This window comes from Haliotis cracherodii, unplaced genomic scaffold (genome assembly GCF_022045235.1).
Source record: "Haliotis cracherodii isolate W230 unplaced genomic scaffold, xgHalCrac1.p SCAF_10, whole genome shotgun sequence".
Taxonomy (NCBI): domain Eukaryota; kingdom Metazoa; phylum Mollusca; class Gastropoda; order Lepetellida; family Haliotidae; genus Haliotis; species Haliotis cracherodii.
Window position 1 is genome coordinate 6,113,457 of NW_027266265.1, and position 19,904 is coordinate 6,133,360.

Consider the following 19,904-nt stretch of genomic DNA (forward strand, 5'->3'; position numbering starts at 1 on the left):
ATTCCCGATCTTACTGTTCAATTAACTAACGGTATTTCCTTTTGTTACGACAATCGCACGCAGATTCGCACCGACCAACTTCCGGTTGGTAACGATAGACGCAAAAAGTTTGCGAAACATGAATGAGGTTATATTGTAATGCCTTTAACATGTGAGATTTTATTAACTGTATAGGTCACAAATAAACCAGACCTGGCGACTTGACATGCTCAAAAGTAATTAGTAAGGAAACTATTGGAAACATGGCAGAAGATGAATTAGATTTGGCCCTGGAGCTGAGTCGAGATCTGAATCTCGCAGCACAAAATGATGCACAGAAAGACAAGGCCGTCTGGGAACACGAAGACTTAGCCCAGGTATATTCTAAGTTTTAGACCAATTAACAGAAACCGATATTTTGTTTAAACAGTTTTTTTTAACAACTTTGTTTCCATTCAGGATTCTGTAAACAACTGCAGCACACCACTAAGGGATGCGGTGAATTCGTAGACACCGCCAACTCGTCGACACAATTTGCGGTGAATTCGTAGACAAACCAGAAGTGAAATCGTAGACACCATTGTTATACTGGAATTGAATGATAATTACTATCTTTGTCTTTCACTTATCTCAACAGTATCAGATGTGAATGATAAAGAAATAATTGGGTAAGAGGATCATTCGTAATTGCTGAGTGAAGTCTATTACCATTATAATTATTTTGTTGTGATAGGTTTTGCAGGATAACTACTATTACAAATAAATGATCAGGTAAGTATACCCAAGTTGAGGACAATTGGAACTGTGCATCCAAGCTGAGAAGGAGATTAATTATAGCTTCCACATCTATCTCTGTAAAAGATAAGAATCAAAACTAGCTGTGTGAAATGTGAGCAAGAAATATTAACCAAATCATCATTATGCATCAATATTTATTTTCATTCAAAATTTTAGACTTGAAATATCTTTGCCACATAATGTTCAATATGTATATTGAATAAATTATTATTCAGTTCTATTTCTCTATTGTATTTATTTTATCTATGAGTTCACTTTGTCTACGAGTTGGGATTGGCCAGAAATTCTCCATTGGCTGCGAATTGGTTTAGTTACGAATTCACTCCAGCCCCAACAAGACAGGAACCCTGCTATGATAACATCTACTATGGTAGAGGAGAGAACGTGTTGTGTGAAACTGCATGGAAGTAGCTAATAATCTGTGCACATGATTGTGACTATCGATGGGTATAGTTGCATAGAAACAAGTGTCATTATTGGTCATCCAAACCATCTTTAAAAGGAAATTAGGGCTCATTGGATTAGCTTGGACACATTTTTTTATCTTTCCGCACAGACCCTGAGTATAAATATAAATAAATCCATATGTATGTTTGAAACTGAATAATTGTTAGTTGACTCAGAAACAAATCTTTTACCATGTCAGAAAATTTTCTGTCTGCTGTGTCCAATTGAACTTTAGAACAGGCAATAATTCAACATTGTGTCAACCTCTATCCAATAATCTAGAGCCCTGTGAAGATCCGGCGAAGATTAGGTCTTCAGCAACCCATGCTTACCTTAAAAGGCGACAATGCTTGTCGCAAGAGGCGACAAACAGGATTTGGTGGTCAGGCTCTCTGACTTGCTTGATACGAGGGGCATTCAATAGGTTTTGCAACTTCAATATAAGACCAAGTCGCAGAATATCTTTTGCACTTATTTTTCAGTATAATCTCCATTCACCTCAATACACTTATTCCATTTGTCCTTCAAGCTTTTAATACCACTTTTATAGAAATCCGCAGATAGGCCCTCTAACCACGCCTCTGTGGCAGCCTTTATGTCCTCGTCATCCTGGAAGTGTCTTCCACGTAGGGCAGATTTCATTTGCCAGAACAGGAAATAGTCACTGGGGGCTAAGTCTGGGTTGTACAGTTAAATCATCCACCCTACAGCCCAGACTTAGCCCCCAGTGACTATTTCCTGTTCCAGCAAATGAAATCTGCCCTACGTGGAAGACTTATTGAACGCCTCTCGTATGTACATAGCCCTTGATAGGATAGTCCTTTATACATAGCCTTTGACAGTTTATGACTCCTTTGCATTTTATTACACCTTTTACTTTTGAACCATGTCACTGTGTCTTTTGTTTGCTAGGTACGTATGCGAGTTTTAAGGGAGCATTCGAAAGGAGTAAACAGCTGCCAGTTTTTCAACGATGGTACCAAATTTGTGACGGCATCAGATGACAAGAGCGTCAAGCTGTGGAGCTTCAAGTCAGGGGGAGTGCTACAGAGCCTGGACAACATCCATGACATGGCAGTCAATGAAGCTAGGATCTCATCAGATGGAAAATGGTAGAGTATGACCAGATACAGTTGTAGAGATGAAGCAAGAGTGATTCATTCACTGATAACATTGAAGTGGCACCAGAAACACCAACAATATTGACATTTTGACATCCCCCTTGTGAAGGGGCCAGAAATCATCCTCCAGCATTAGGAATTAACAGTTTGTGTCCACTAGTCAAAGTCAGCGATCTAAAAAGGTGGTTGAGTGGGTTAGATCGCTGACTTTGTGTGCTGGCAATTTGGTGCCGCACTCTGGCAGCGTGGGTTTGAATCCCGCAACCCAAAACAGTACGAGAATCTGTTCTTTACTAAGAAAGTGTTATCTCAAATATAGCATTTGTTACATTTGGCCACTTTCTAAATGGCATTTCTTTCAGCGATAGGAACCATGCCAATTTACACTTGTCAGAGGGGTACACAAAGTACATGATCTAGACTACCAGTTGTCAGACTTTCATTTTTGTGGAAGCCTCGGTGGCTGAGTTGGTTAGATCGCTGACTTGTGTGCTGGCAATTTGGTGCCTGACTCTGGCAGTGTGGGTTCGAATCCCGCATGGGACTCAACCCCCAAAAGTACGAGAATCTGTACTTTACTAAGAAAGTGTTATCCCAAATATGACATTTGTTATATTCTAACCCAGATCTTCACAGGTCCTCCGACATGTATCAGTCTGTGACCTAAACCACAAGTTCAATGCCTGGATCAAGTTAAGTCACCATTGGTCAAATATACTTAGTTCATAAAAGTGCATGAATTATCAACACTCAAAGAACAGACTTAAGTATTGCTGCCAATGTAAAGTCTTTAAAACAACATTTTTCACTCGGATAAGACTAAATAGCAGGATTGTCATTCAAGTGAAAAAAAGACAATGATGATTATTACTTTCCTTTACACATAGTTAATTTCTATGAGTGTTAATTGCCATGGTTTTGAGTAGCAAGTCCCACAGGGTGTTGACGATTACTGTATGTACAAATGATAGAAAATGAATGGCAACCTATTTTCCTACAACACATTCCAGGATTTCCTCATGTAACCAACATCTGTTGTGCATTACAACAGTCATGTGTGATCAACTCCAAACACAAAAAATCTACTTTACAGATTTATTCCTTGTGAAAAAAGTACTTGGGATTAAGTATAGGAAAATGGAACTTACTGCAACACACTTATTGAACTGATGTAACTATTTCATCTCATTTCCATTCTTGATTTCAAGGATACTAGCCTTTTAGGATAAAGTGACTGACACTCCACCTTTTCATTCAACTTCAGATAATGAGATATCAACATTTTGTACAGCCCTTTTACGGATGTCAATAAAATATACAAGCTTAAAAAACATTTACCCATATTTAAATAATGATGACTCCCTGAATGCAATCCGACCTCGTCATTGTCAGACAAATCCATTTTATGGACAGGCGGATTAAGTTTGGTATTCCCAAAATTTTCACGTCAATTATCTGCACCTCTTCTCCCAATGCCGATTATCATATGTCTCCCACTTTTGGGTGCGATCTTTTGGCCGTTGCATTCATCTGCATTGTCAAGCTACATCTATATGTCCGCCCGGAGAGCGGAAAGTCCCGGGTTCGATCCCCGACCATGTCATACCAAAAGACATGCCCAGTGGTACTTGTTGTTACCCTGTCTGGCACTCTGCATTAAGGGGCTAAAACAAGGACTGGTCGGCTCGGTGTCAGTATACTGTGTCTGAGTGAGCTAGCACTATAAATCAGCATCAGTCCGGACTAGTACAAGCAGCCACACAAACACACACACGTACATGCACTTCGCTATTTAAGTGCAATAATCTTGGACGCGATGTTTAACCCAATTTCACCTCACCTACATCGATATGGGGAACAACTCATGAGACACTTCCCTCTAAAAAATAACGTCATCAAGTTGCAAATGCATGTTCAAATCTCCAGAAACAACATCATGATAGAACAATAACAAATAAACACTGCTTCGTTCTTCATTATTTTTTGTGATTTATCCCATAGCTATCTAATAACATGTATAATTCTGTATCAGCAACATGTGTATGGTATTTTTATGATACAATATATTTGGTAACAAACTAACAATTGCATAGTTTCCATGTAATCAAGGTATGGACTGTTCTTACAACGGTTGGTCCTCAGTATTGGACCTCTTGACCAATAGAAAAGCCATATTGTGTAAACTTCACATTAAAACATTATTACATATTTTAATTTCATTGCTGCATTGATTCAACTTGGAAGAAGACATAGACTGTGTGTACATGAGTGTGACTCTTGTTGCAGACAGTTTGATTATTTTTCAGTTTTGTCAGTTGTGGGTGGGACAAAAAGGTCAAGTTCTGGGACACTGAGAAAGTTGCAGAAAAGGTGAGAAAAGGGCAAATTATGTTTGATTATTTAATATTCTTACCTCACCTGACTGAATACCCTTGAAGATCTGGGGTAGAATGGGTCTTCAGCATCCCCTGCTTGCTGTAAAAGGTTACTTTGCTTGTTGTAAGAGGCGACTAACGGGATCCAGGGGTCAACCTTTCTGACTTTTTGATGCTTGTCATCGTATCCCATTTGCATGGATCGATGCTCATGATGTCAATCACTTGATTGTCTGGTCCAGACTTGATTATTTATAGACCGTCGTCATGTACACATGATATAGCTGGAATATTGCTGAGTGCAGTGTTAAACAACAAACAAACAAACAAACAAACAAACAAAATCACCTGACTGAAAGTCAAATGAGTGTATGTCATGGCCTGGTTGCCTGGCATCCATCTTCATCTGTTATCATCTTCCCTTCTGAAGCCGCAGGAAAATGATGCTGAAACTTCATATCCTTGTTTCCACCAATGATGACATCTCAATTTGTTCAAGAGGTTCAAATCTGATTTTCATAATGGCCACCATGTGTTAGCTGAGGTTCAGACTAGTGGCTAAAGTCGCAGACCGTACTTTGAAAACACAGCATATTTATCTCATTTCATTTCAGGGTTTCATGTATATTCATGTTGACAAAAGAGGCATGTTTTCAGGATTTCCAGATTATTCAGTTAGTGTAGTACATGTTGTTCTGGTCTGGTACATGTGCACTGAGGTTTACGTTGTTGTATTCAGTGGTCCGGGAAGCATGGCGGGGTCGTCACCTGCTGTAAACTGTCACATGACGAGAAGATGGTGTGCTCCGGCTCCGACATGGACAACATCCTGAAAATCTGGGACACCAGATCAGGGGAGATCATTCACAACCTCAAAGGTAGCAGATGAATATTTCGACACTGCAATCAGTGAGTGAGTGTGTTTGGTTTAATGCCGCTTTTAACAGCCCGAAGTGATGCAGGTCTTAGACGTTTACCACTTTGGTGAAAACCACGAGCAAGGGTATGGTGCTGACAAATCTAGAAACATAACTTGGGTGAACCGGGATTCGAACCCACAATCATAGGTTTCTGGCGTGCCCAAGGGACGCAACTCTGCACAGCGAATTGCGGCGCCTTAGACGACTGGGCCACCCGTGCCCCCACACACTGCAATCAACTTGATCTGCTAGGGATAGAGAAAATGTGTTGGTATAGAAAGCGTCATGTCACCATCTTAGTCAGTGCTGTATGTGGATGTTCAACTTGTGAACAATTATTGGACATCTGAGTGAAAAAGGGGCTGTCGTCTCCAGTGCCTCAATTTGCTGTTGCATCCCTTAGGTTGGCCAGAAGCCGATTATCGTGGGTTCGAATCCCTGTTCGTCTTGTTTACACTTCTATGCTTTTCAGTACCATAATGGTTGATGGGTTTCACCGAAGTGGTACTGTCTTAGCATCACCTCAGGCTGTCCTCCCACATCAAGCCGACACGCTGTGATATGACTGAATACTGTTCAAAGCAGCATTAAACCAAACTCAAGAAGTCACTCAGAATGAATTGATGCCCTATCATGCTTAATAATCACAATATTATGTTATTATGAGAGGCATAAAAACCACAATGTCTGAATCTTGCTACCTCTTGTCTTAATGTGACAGAGAATGTATTGATTGTGAACCCCATGTGTCTGTCAAACCTGTAGGACATACTGGGCAAATCCCCTGGAGTTTCAACTTCTGCATCGGTTCCTTGTGTTTTCCAGACCACCATTCCAGCACCATCACCAGCTGCATCTTCGCCCCCAAGGATGATAAAGTCATCACTACATCCATGGATAGGGTGACCAAGTTCTTCGATCTCAGGACCTGTTCGACCACCATTCAGCTGGAGTGAGTTGAACTGCCCGAGGCAAGAGAGTTAACAAACTATAAAAGTCCAGTTTCCACCCTTGCTGCACTAGGCTGCAATTATGGAGTTCTATTTTGGCTGGACTAACGAGTCTAGGCATAGTCCAATCAAAATCGTAAACAGTTTGTAAACTGCTGTGCAGTTTGGGGCCAATTGCAGGATTTTGCAAAGCATGTTTACCAACAACTTAGCGTCAACAGATATTTTCCAAAAATTTGCATGTTTTTAATCAAGTACGCACGTGATTTGATGTACTTTGCAAAGTAAGACCCGTTTTATTACAAAATAGATCTTGATTATCAATCAGATGGTCTACACTTGGCGACGCTATTTTATTTGAAGCAAATGCAAGTGATATTAGAGGTGGAATCTGATTGGACAGTATGAGGGACATATAAGGGATATGACTCGTAATAGCCTCTAGTGGCGCTACGATCGAGCCCAGTAATACCAGCATAATTCAGTAAGGGTGGAAAGTGGACTTTTAGTCAGTTAACTCCCTTGCCTCAGGAAGATGGTGTGAGTTGAAACAAGTTGAGAAAGTGTTGACTGGGTGAAGGCCACCGTGAACACATCACTGGTTTGTATACACTATGTTCCTCATCACCTGAAACCATAGGACAGCTTTGCAGTGTAATCGCTGTTTTGAATAACGCACCAAGCCATGCCCTGGTTCCAGCGAGAGGCAATCTCATTAAAATCAGACCTCAGTTCTCGCTACCGCTAAACAAAGATCTGAGGACATCCCACATCAGAACGACCTTTCATCCGACCAATCAGAGCATCGCTTACCAGATTATGAAAGTGACAGTCAGAATGTGATTTCTGATCATGCAGCCTCAAAAACTTTAACTCCGAACGATAGTTATGGGTTTAACAACTGTAGCCATTCCAGAATATTCCCTTGTTCAGGTTTCAAACTTGTAATCGAGAATTTGTCCAAATATGTTTCGAAGCGTAATTGAAATTAGTGCCGTAAAGCTCGAGAAAGCTGCCTTCTGATTGGTCATTTCATTGGTCGGTCAAAGTTCGCGCAAGGTCGGTCTGACGTGACCAGTCATCGGATGTCCTCAGATCTTTGTTTAGCGGTAGCGAGAACTGAGGTCTGATTTTAATGAGATTGCCTCTCGCTGGAACCAGGGCATGGTTTGGTGCGTTATTCAAAACAGCGATTACACTGCAAAGCTGTCCCTCTGATTTTAATGAGATTGAGCGAGAGGGAAGCCAGCAACTATTTCTTGTGCAACGACTATCTGATCCATACTAGGCTCACTTCACTTCTGTGAGTTTAACATAGCTCATTTCATTACTTGATTAAACCTAAATACCTGTCACAACTGCGCACCATATCAACACTATTTATTCCCTGGGGATGAGGAAGATAGTGTCTACAAACCTGTGAAGTATTGACTACTTGACATGACTTATTTGAGAGGCATTTAGAAGTTGGAGTACTTAGTAAGGATAAGATATATGGATGAACAACTTCTTTATTATTAGTAGTAGCAACGTTTCGGTGTACCGTTAGGTTACACCGTTATCAAGCAAGTGATGTACAGAGTATGGTTGACAGCATATATAAACGGGTATGAGGCAGTTTGGGCTGGGACGAGGTCAACTTTACGACCCGGGTACCCGACCCCGTTACCCAACCCTACCCGGGTACCCACTGCATGCCTGAAGAGTTGGGTACAAATGTCTGATTTGGGAATAGTTTGACGGCAGCCCTGTCAAAATGTATTTAGATACTTAGATAAAACGATATATGGTCATGCATACACTGAAGTTGACTGAAGTTTTATCTTTATTCAAACCTTTAGAGGTCAGAAGGAATGGGTGAATAGTCAGAAATAAATGCGAACACTAACGATCTGGTCATGCATACACTGAAGTTGACTGAAGTTTTATCTTTATTCAGACCTTTAGAGGTCAGAAGGAATGGGTGAATAGTCAGAAATAAATGCGAACACTAATGATTTGTAGTGTACCCATAGAGTTCCAGATAATTTTTGTCATTGAACAATAAATCACTTGACTAACAACGGGTCAGTACCCACACGACCTGAGTATTTGTGTTACCCATCCCATCCCTAGAGGCAGTGTTTATACAGTTGAGTAGTACGACATCCTACTCCACTCAACTGTTCTGTCAACCATACTCTGTACATCACTGCTTGATAACAGTGTTAGAACCTACACCAAAGCCGTGGACATTGCTGAAGAGGATTCCCAAGAACATATAAGGGTGATTCAGTTGATGGACATTTTATGCAATAATGTTGCATAATCATAGGTTGTTCGTAATATCAATCCCTGGATTTTCTGGTCCAAACTCCACCTTGACAGTAACCGGTGTTTGTGTAACTCTGCAGAGGCCACTTCAACATTGTGTCATGCTGTGCGATCTCGAAAGATGAGCGGAAGTTTGCCACAACCTCATGGGACAAGACTGTGCAGCAGTGGGACATTGCCACGGGGATGTACAGGTAATGACATTGCCACGGGGATGTACAGGTAATGACATTGCCACAGGGATGTACAGGTAATGATATTGCCAGGGGGATGTACAGGTAATGACGTTGCCACGGGGATGTCCAGGTAATGATATTTCCACAGGGATGCACAGGTAATGACATTGCCACAGGGATGCACAGGTAATGACATTGTCAGGGGGATGTACAGGTAATGACATTGTCATGGGGATGTACAGGTAATGATATTAGGGGGGGGGGGGGGGATGTACAGGTAATGACATTGCCAGGGAGATGTACAGGTAATGACATTGGGTGTGTGTGTGTGTGTGGGGGGGGTGTACAGGTAATGACATTGTCACGGGGATGTACAGGTAATGACATTGTCAGGGGGATGTACAGGTAATGACATTGTCACGGGGTTGTACAGGTAATGACATTGTCAGGGGGATGTACAGGTAATGACATTGCCACGGGGTTGTACAGGTAATGACATTGTCAGGGGGATGTACAAGTAATGACATTGTCAGGGGGATGTACAAGTAATGACATTGTCAGGGGGATGTACAGGTAATGACATTGTCACGGGGTTGTACAGGTAATGACATTGTCCGGGGGATGTACAGGTAATGACATTGCCACGGGGTTGTACAGGTAATGACATTGTCAGGGGGATGTACAAGTAATGACATTGTCAGGGGGATGTACAAGTAATGACATTGTCAGGGGGATGTACAGGTAATGACATTGCCACGGGGATGTACAGGTAATGACATTGCCACGGGGTTGTACAGGTAATGACATTGTCAGGGGGATGTACAAGTAATGACATTGTCATGGGGATGTACAAGTAATGACATTGTCAGGGGGAATGTACAGGTAATGACACTGTCAGGGGGATGTACAGGTAATGACATTGTCAGGGGGATGTACAGGTAATGACATTGTCAGGGGGATGTACAAGTAATGACATTGTCACAGGGATGTACAGGTAATGACATTGTCATGGGGATGTACAGGGAATGACATTGTCATGGGGATGTACAGGTAATGACATTGTCACGGGGATGTACAGGTAATGACATTGTCACGGGGATGTACAGGTAATGACATTGTCATGGGGATGTACAGGTAATGACATTGTCATGGGGATGTACAGGTAATGACATTGTCACAGGGATGTACAGGTAATGACATTGTCACGGGGATGTACAAGTAATGACATTGTCACAGGGATGTACAGGTAATGACATTGTCAGGGGGATGTACAGGTAATGACATTGCCACGGGGATGTACAGGTAATGACATTGCCACGTGAACCAAATCATTGTTCTTGGTGATTTATCAAGTAGCTCTTCCTGTGAACAGGAAGTTGCATGAATTATGTGTGTGAATATACTTCCAGGTCCAAGGGCGCGGTGTGTCTGAAGGGTCATCATGAGGGGTCAGTCAGCTGCTGTAATTTCAGCAAAGATGGTAAGATGATCCCTGATGATGCCTTTATATTCACATCTCTGCCAAATGTGCAGACCTGGGGCTGCCTCCATTGTTAACAAACACTTGTGTGTTAGTTTCAGTAAGATTCTGTGTAACACCACAATCTCAATCCATTTTGAAAGTAAATGCCATAATCTGGTCGCCAAGACAGTGAACCAAAAAGACGTTTGGTCAGTTTGGCAATCTGTTGTGTTGGTGTGAAAGTGTGTTGCCTTCTGGGAAATGTGGTTTGTGGTTGTTTTGTTTTGGATTGCTGTTCACAATACAGATCACTCGATTATTTACAGGACACCATCTTATAGCTGGAATATTGCTGAGTGTGCTGTTAAACAACAATCACACCAACCACACACCTTTCATACACAAAGTTTCTTGCAGCCTGGTCAACAAGGTGCTTACCACATTCTGGTTGTTCCCTTGTTACATGGTATGATACAGACAACACAAGCTGATATCTTTCACATTACTTGTAAACAAACAAGTCCTTACAACAAACACTCATTTTGTCCTGTTGTTGAATTGTGTGATGTTTTCAGGCCTGATGTTGAATTGTGTGATGTTTTCAGGCCTGTTGTTGAATCGTGTGATGTTTTCAGGCCTGTTGTTGAATTGTGTGATGTTTTCAGGCCTGTTGTTGAATTGTGTGATGTTTTCAGGCCTGTTGTTGAATTGTGTGATGTTTTCAGGCCTGTTGTTGAATCGTGTGATGTTTTCAGGCCTGTTGTTGAATCGTGTGATGTTTTCAGGCCTGATGTTGAATCGTGTGGTGTTTTCTGGCCTCATGTTGAATTGTGTGGTGTTTACAGGCCTGATGTTGAATCGTGTGATGTTTTCAGGCCTGTTGTTGAATCGTGTGATGTTTTCAGGCCTGTTGTTGAATCGTGTGGTGTTTTCTGGCCTCATGTTGAATTGTGTGGTGTTTACAGGCCTGATGTTGAATTGTGTGGTGTTTACAGGCCTGATGTTGAATCGTGTGATGTTTTCAGGCCTGTTGTTGAATCGTGTGATGTTTTCAGGCCTGATGTTGAATCTTGTGGTGTTTTCAGGCCTCATGTTGAATTGTGTGGTGTTTACAGGCCTGATGTTGAATTGTGTGGTGTTTACAGGCCTGATGTTGAATCGTGTGATGTTTTCAGGCCTGATGTTGAATCGTGTGATGTTTACAGGCCTGATGTTGAAACGTGTGATGTTTTCAGGCCTGATGTTGAATCGTGTGATGTTTACAGGCCTGATGTTGAATCGTGTGGTGTTTTCAGGCCTGATGTTGAATCGTGTGATGTTTTCAGGCCTGATGTTGAATCGTGTGATGTTTACAGGCCTGATGTTGAATCGTGTGGTGTTTTCAGGCCTGATGTTGAATTGTGTGATGTTTACAGGCCGGATGTTGAATTGTGTGATGTTTTCAGGCCTGATGTTGAATCGTGTGGTGTTTTCAGTCCTGATGTTGAATCGTGTGATGTTTTCAGGCCTAATGTTGAATCATGTGATGTTTACAGGCCTGATGTTGAATCATGTGATGTTTACAGGCCTGATGTTGAATCATGTGATGTTTTCAGGCCTGATGTTGGTGACGGGCTCTTATGACCATAGTGTGGTGGTGTGGGACACGGACAACCATGTCCAGAAGATCAAGTTACAGGTACAATACCACAGTACACCCGGGGATCAGATCCACGATTTGTCCTGTCTATAATCCTTGTGTGTTGGAAAATTGTAAAGCGATAAACCATGTGGCCGCATCATACCAAAAGATGTTAAAAGATGTTTATTAGAAAAAAATTTTTTATCCTAAATGGTGCTTTGCATAAAGGGAATAGAACAAGGACTGATCAGCTCGGAGTTGATATTGATATACTGTGTCTGAGTAGGGTTTCCATTTTAAACTGCGGAGTTGTATCTCAGTGGCCTGGCACCAGAAAACTGGCACAAGACCAAACTAGTCCGCACACGCACACACGCAGTGGTAAAGAAGGAGCATTGTGTAAGCAAAGAAACCTGTGAAGTACTGATGATTCTATTGGGAGCACATCACTGGCCAGTCAGGACTTGCAATAAATCAAATGAACTACATCAAGTTCCGAGGATACTTTCTCGAAAATGTTGAGAGAAGGCACAAATTGCAAAGTGATCTATGGTGCCACAATTTGCTGTGCAGAGTTGCATCTGTTGGCAGGGCCAGGATCTGTGATAATGTTTGTGTACCAGATCAGCCCTGATGATGATGATGATGATGATGATTACCTGAAATACTGTTCAAACCAGCATTAAACCCAACTCACTCACTCATCCACTCCCTCATGTATGTTAGATGAAATAATTTACACCAAAAAGAAAGTTGTTTTACTAGTAGTAGCATGCAATACTGTAACTGTTTTCAAACTCCAGGGACACACAGACTGGATAAATGACGTCTGCTTCAGCGACGACCAGAAGTGGCTTATCTCTTGTTCAAAGGTATATGTTGGATTGCAAATGATATGTTGTAGTCTTCTATGTTTGTCAAATGGAAAAAGTATGGAGCTTTTTACATTTTTTGATAACCCCTTGTCTACACAACATTATCTATGGAAATGGTGATCGACAAATAGTACATGAAGGGCAGTGATCAGAATGTCGCTAGGGATTAGGGGTTGATTGTTACTCCTCATTTAAGGAGCAATGACACGGACACCAATTTTAGACAATAATCAATATGTGATTTGCAGGACGAGACCGTCCGACTGTGGAATGTTGAGGATACCGACAAGATCCCTGTTGTCCTTGAGAACAGGAAGTCCATAGGTCTCAAGGTCATCAAGGTAGGGTCAACACAACTATTGCCATTTTGTTTAAAACAAATGCAAGAGATGTGAGAGGTGGAATCTGATTGTTCAGTAGGAAGAGACAGGACTCGTATGAAATTCCAACGTAGTTCGGCAAGGGTGGAAATTGGACTTTTATAGTCTATTAACTCCCTTGCCTCAGGAAGAGGATTACATGAGAATATAACAGCACCAACCCTCTTTTCATAAATGAAAATCAGGGGAAATGATAAAGGTTTTTGTACCAAAGACACCTTTAATTAAGTAAGTTTGTGACAGGTGGGTACCTAGTAGAATGCTTCATGTGAAGTGGTTGCTGGAGTGTCTATTCAGAGTAATTGGAACATCTTGTCATAGTCATATAATGATGGGACCTAGCACCTCTTTGGCAGTTGGTAGTGGTCAGTGTTATTCTAACATGGTGATTATTATTATTTTTCAGTGTTCAACATGCGGCAAGCCTTTCTCAATAGCTCAGCTGGACAACTTCCGCGATTTGACTCTGTGCGTTTTCTGTCGACTCCAAGACCCAGGCAAGACATGGCTGGAGATTCATGAACCAGTGGCTTAGCTTAGCATCATTTTAAATGACCCTTATCTGTGATAGACATGGTTTTATCATGTCAGTATCATTGAATCTTTGTCTCTTTTTGACAAATGTATGATTCAAGGATTTCACTGTCAGCATTCCACAAGCCAGGCCATCATGCCATTCACTGCATCATGGCGTGTGTATTAAATATCATTGATGGTTTTCCTGACACTGATCCCTCCAAGATACCTTTCAATAATTGACAGTGATGTCCTGCACTTTGATTCAGTGTGTGAGATGCAGTTACCTTCGATAAATGCTGAACATGTATCAGAGTTGAGAGACACTGCAATAAAATGTGAAGATCTTCAGCCTGTGTTGTCTTTGGCATACCATGGAACATGGGAACGTCCAGTAAGTGGTTTGCACCTTGTTGCAACAAACTTTGTGTATTACAACATTAATACCAGCGGAATCAGGGTTAAAATAACTATGGTAACACCACCATCTCCCACACAGTGGAGCCAGGTGGGTTGTTACCATGGCAACACAACATTCTCCCTTAGTGAAGCCAGGTCAATAATTACCATGGCAACACCACATTCTCCCACACAGTGGAGCCAGGTCAATGATTACCATGGCAACATCACATTCTCCCACATAGGAGCCAGGTCAATGATTACCATGGCAACACCACATTCTCCCACACAGTGGAGCCAGGTGGATAATAACCATGGCAACATCACATTCTCCCACATAGGAGCCAGGTCAATGATTACCATGGCAACACCACATTCTCCGAAACAGTAGAACCAGTTTAATTATAACCATGGCAACACCACATTCTCCCAAAAGGTGGAGCCAGATTCATTCTCACCATGGCAACACTGTATATGTTTTGTACCCCACAGTGGAGCCATGTAGATATTTACTGAAAATAAAGTCACAACTTGTTAAAAATAACTTTTAATACATTTGGCACACAGATGTCCATGTAGCACCACAAAACACAAGAAGAAATCATGCTTTCTACACATGTAAATGCTGATATGGCATATCCCCAAAATATGAGAACAATGGAAGAAGACAGTTGAGAGGGTTAAATCTTTGTAACAAGTCTCACAATAGGCCACAACAAATCAGTGTCTTGTCCAACAGGATTTGCTGGCCTCAGATTGTCGACACATTCCTTTAAGTGTGAATCTAACTAGTTCCTCTGAACTTATGGCACACATGATGTAAGGCACAAGGCAGTGTCAATACTAGGTTTCCTCATCCTTGTGAATCCTGGAAAGAGTGAGTCTCACCAGGGGTGAGGTGAAATGGGTTAAGAGCGCATCAGTTTTAGCATTTTTAGGCTGACGAGGCCAGGGATCCAACCCAGAACCATGCGCTCACTGGCCGGTCACTCTACCACAAGGCAATGGAGGTGGTATTCTCACCCAAGACACAATCTTGTAGTTATAGAATAAAATCACAATGGAAAACATCATTCAAAACAAAAGAAGATGGTGTTCCTCAAGGTCAACTTCATACTTCTGCCACATTTTAAAAGTCTACCCATTTAGATGAATAAATGTCATTAAATGGTTATCTGTTCCTGAGAATATGCTATATCCATGTGCGTATTGATTCTGTTTACTTTAGGCTAAAAAAAAATAATAGTCTTGGTTCTCAGGCGCCACCTGCGTCATCATAAAGTCTGCTGCACATTTTGTTTTTATTTCCATTTAAAAAATTTTTAAAAATCCTAATACTTAAACACAATGCACAAAAAAAATGAAAATGGAAACAAAAACGACACGTGCATTGAACTTTATGATGATGTGGGCAGTGCCTGAGAACCAAGACCATTATAGCCTTAGTTGTACGGTTCCACGTCCAGTCAAAGTCTTAGGGAGAGTTTGCAATACGGTCAGTTTGATGTACAGCGACATAAAGTCATGCTCACCATTTTGCTGTTCTGGTCAAGGGGCAGTGGGGTAAGCTTTCGCTCATAAAACGGTAGACCCAGGTTCGATTCCCCACTTAGGTACAATGTGTGAAGCCCATTTCTTGTGTCCCCAGCCATGATATTGCTGGAATATTGCTAAAAGTGGTGTTAAACCCTTCTCACTCACTCACTCACTGTTGTAATATATCTGTATAATTATGTGAAACAATATGAAAAGTGCACTGAAAGGCTTGCATTAGGCCAGTCTGCTCTAATTTCAGAATAAATGTGTTTGTTTACAAACAAGAGAAACGTTTGGTCACATGATATGCAAATTAGCCTGTGGCAGTGGTGTAATACTAAATCATCAATGCGCCATTGTGTGGGTGATTCTGACCAATGGCCAATGAGTGTGTGATAAGATTTTAAAATCTGAGGCAGAGAGTGTGAAGACTCAGAGAGACAGAAATGTATGGAAGCACCATGTTACCATAATCTCAATAGGTCACAGTGGCAACAATCATGACAATGGATTGAAAATCTTCAACAAACAGGGATTTTATAACTTCGCAAGTGAAAAAAATAATAAATAATGGGTTAAGATGTCCAAATAAGGCATGCTAGACTAAATATCACAGCATATCAATTGTAAATGTCCAACAATGTCATAAACATGATAAAGCACCTTTCCATGAAACCAAACAAAACAAACATTGTAACACATCTATCAAAACAAGGTCATAAACATGATAAATCATCTTACCATCAAACCAAACAAAGCAAACTTCACACTTCTAACAACAAAATTGTGAACAACACTTTTAAGCTCAACGATAAATAGGTAACTTAAATTCATATATTTCAACATGGATGGAACTGACATCAGATCTACATCTCCTCCTCCACCACAAGGTCCCTGTACAGCAGTTTGTCAACCAGCTTGGCTGGGAGTGACATCAGATCTACATCTCCTCCACCACAAGGTCCCTGTACAACAGTTTGTCAACCAGCATGGCCGGGAGTGACATCAGATCTACATCTCCTCCTCCACCACAAGGTCCCTGTACAGCAGTTTGTCAACCAGCGTGGCCGGGAGTGACATCAGATCTACATCTCCTCCTCCACCACAAGGTCCCTGTACAACAGTTTGTCAACCAGCTTGGCTGGGAGTGACATCAGATCTACATCTCCTCCTCCACCACAAGGTCCCTGTACAACAGTTTGTCAACCAGCATGGCCGGGAGTGACATCAGATCTACATCTCCTCCTCCACCACAAGGTCCCTGTACGGCAGTTTGTCAACCAGCATGGCCGGGAGTGACATCAGATCTACATCTCCTCCACCACAAGGTCCCTGTACAACAGTTTGTCAACCAGCTTGGCTGGGAGTGACATCAGATCTACATCTCCTCCTCCACCACAAGGTCCCTGTACAACAGTTTGTCAACCAGCTTGGCCGGGAGTGACATCAGATCTACATCTCCTCCACCACAAGGTCCCTGTACAACAGTTTGTCCACCAGCGTGGCTGGGAGTGACATCAGATCTACATCTCCTCCACCACAAGGTCCCTGTACAACAGTTTGTCAACCAGCATGGCCGGGAGTGACATCAGATCTACATCTCCTCCTCCACCACAAGGTCCCTGTACAGCAGTTTGTCAACCAGCGTGGCCGGGAGTGACATCAGATCTACATCTCCTCCTCCACCACAAGGTCCCTGTACAACAGTTTGTCAACCAGCTTGGCTGGGAGTGACATCAGATCTACATCTCCTCCTCCACCACAAGGTCCCTGTACAACAGTTTGTCAACCAGCATGGCCGGGAGTGACATCAGATCTACATCTCCTCCTCCACCACAAGGTCCCTGTACAGCAGTTTGTCAACCAGCTTGGCCGGGAGTGACATCAGATCTACATCTCCTCCACCACAAGGTCCCTGTACAACAGTTTGTCAACCAGCTTGGCTGGGAGTGACATCAGATCTATATCTCCTCCTCGACCACAAGGTCTCTGTACAACAGTTTGTCAACCAGCGTGGCTGGGAGTGACATCAGATCTACATCTCCTCCTCCACCACAAGGTCCCTGTACAGCAGTTTGTCAATCAGCTTGGCTGGGAGTGGAAGGGATGATATGTTGATGAAGGTGCTTGGATTCTTCCTGTAGACATCCCTGATACTCTCAAGAGTCAGAGTCAGCAGGCTCTGCGGAGTCCCTGCTTGGACCTTCAGCCATTCATGGAAGCCCTCCTCGTCCAGGAGAATCATCGGAAGGTCTTCCTCGTCACTATGATCAAAGTCAAAATCCTGGTACAGGTACCTCTCCATTGTCAGTTTACATCCACTCCTGACTAGGAACTGGGCAAATGTCACCATTTCTGATTCTAGAGCCATGAAGAGAGGAGTCTTGCCACAGTCTGACAATTCATTGATGTCAGCGCCGTGAGCTAAGAGAAGTTTTGCAATTTCTATATTTCCGACTAAGGCTGCCAAATGCATGGGTGACGTCCCACTCCTGTCGAGTTCTGTAACGTCACCACCTTCATCAACAATAGCTCGGACTACATCTTCATTCTCATGAGCAATAGCTTCGTGGATTGGCAGGTTACCTAGGCGATTCCGGACACCTGTTGGGCATCCCAACCCTATAAGGAAACATGACAACTCATACGCTTTCTCCGTGCACCGGACAACAGCATGGAGCAGGGTGTCACCGCAGTAGTTGTGGGATGAGATGTCCACGGCTTGTTCCAGAGCCGTGCACAGCAGGAACATGGCTGTGTCAGGAGAATTCTGAATGAAGGCAACAAAGAGAGGGGTCTGGCCCCGATCATCCTTCCTGTTCATGTCCGCTCCATGATGGACCAGAGTCTCGGCTAGAGGCAAGTTATCACAGTATGCAGCAGCACCTAGTGGACTGATCTGCCGATCTCTCAGCAACAGGATGGTCACGGAGTCTGTGATGTTGCTGAGCGTGCCCGGTGTGTTTGGTTCTGCTCTGTTTTCCAATAACAGCAGAACAATGTCAAGGTCATTGTTCCCACATGCAATTAGCAATGGTGTCTGAGCCACGTTGTTCTGAGCATTGATGTTAACCCCTCTTTTGATGAGTGTTTCCACCATTTGTCGATGACTCTCTCTCACAGCGTAGTGTAACGGGGTATCATTAGTGTAGCGAGTTCTTATGCTCAGATCTTTGGTTGGATGTTTACTGCTAGTCTCAAAGTCCACTTTCCCAAATAATGGCTCCATCAGAGTATGTTGGGCTCCTGTGTTGCTAGGATACAGCAGGTCTAAAGTTTCAATATCCCCATTCAGTGCAGCGATGTGGAGCGGCGCAAGTCCACCCTTGTTCCACAGAGTCTTCAGCTCTGGAATTCTTGACAGAATCTTCAGGACATCTTGGTGCTGCTTCAACACAGCCAGATGCATCGCAGTATTGTTGTCAGTGTCAGATTTCGTCACATCACAACGACCACTTTCAACTAGTTTAACTACAATGTCAACTAACCCATTCGATGAGGCATAGCAGAGAGCAGTCTGTTTTGTCACAGGGTCGACATTGTTAAGATTACAAAGTTCATGATCGATTAATGTCTTTGCAACTGCTAAGTCATCTTTCCTTAAGGCCAGCAACAGTGGCGGCTCTCCATCAAAATCAGTAGCGTTAACATCACAACCAGCCCCTACCAAATACTCAGCGATGTGTGTTCGATGCGAGGCAATGGCGTTACACAGAGCTGTTCCTTGCATGCCATATACATGGTTGACATCAACACCCGCCTCAACCTGCTTCTTTACTGCATCAATCTGCCCAGCACATATAGCTTTATGCAATGCATCCATGTCCAAATCCTGAAACACAAACAAAACATTGTAAGCTGTCAAACTTAAAAAAAAAAAAACTTTTTTATTTGGCTATGTAACATGTACTGCGCTACATGTTCTGGTAGCTAAACCTAGGCTGGCTTTGTTTCTTAGTTTCTATAGCAGTTCCTCTTTAAATAGACAACACGTTGTTTAGAAAGGAGATGCAATAACTAAGTTTGTTTGTTTGTT

At 42.4% G+C, this 19,904-nt stretch overlaps 2 protein-coding genes across 2 annotated transcripts; one reads left to right on the top strand and one right to left on the bottom strand.

The window, feature by feature from the left end:
• The first annotated feature begins 95 nt into the window (after positions 1-95).
• On the top strand, positions 96-14,196 carry LOC139453995 (WD repeat-containing protein 88-like). Its single transcript, XM_071235468.1, has 11 exons — positions 96-356; positions 2,137-2,336; positions 4,652-4,715; positions 5,460-5,598; positions 6,466-6,592; positions 8,984-9,097; positions 10,489-10,559; positions 12,137-12,219; positions 12,966-13,034; positions 13,286-13,378; positions 13,824-14,196. Exons 1-11 carry the CDS (start codon positions 243-245, stop codon positions 13,950-13,952), a joined length of 1,203 nt encoding a protein of 400 aa, XP_071091569.1. The 5' UTR covers positions 96-242; the 3' UTR covers positions 13,953-14,196.
• A 3,667-nt stretch (positions 14,197-17,863) lies between these two features.
• Positions 17,864-19,691, bottom strand: LOC139445704 (putative ankyrin repeat protein RF_0381). Its single transcript, XM_071226907.1, has one exon. The coding sequence runs from the start codon at positions 19,689-19,691 to the stop codon at positions 17,904-17,906; it is 1,788 nt and encodes a 595-aa protein (XP_071083008.1). The 3' UTR covers positions 17,864-17,903.
• Between the last annotated feature and the right edge of the window lie 213 nt (positions 19,692-19,904).

Bases quoted from the DNA above. Each gene is read 5' to 3' on its own strand.
- LOC139453995 (XM_071235468.1), top strand. From the start codon at position 243: ATGGCAGAAGATGAATTAGATTTGGCCCTGGAGCTGAGTCGAGATCTG. The intron at 357-2,136 runs GTATATTCTAAG...TTTGTTTGCTAG, and splicing joins AACACGAAGACTTAGCCCAG to GTACGTATGCGAGTTTTAAG. The intron at 2,337-4,651 runs GTAGAGTATGAC...ATTATTTTTCAG, and splicing joins ATCTCATCAGATGGAAAATG to TTTTGTCAGTTGTGGGTGGG.
- LOC139445704 (XM_071226907.1), bottom strand. From the start codon at position 19,691: ATGGATGCATTGCATAAAGCTATATGTGCTGGGCAGATTGATGCAGTA.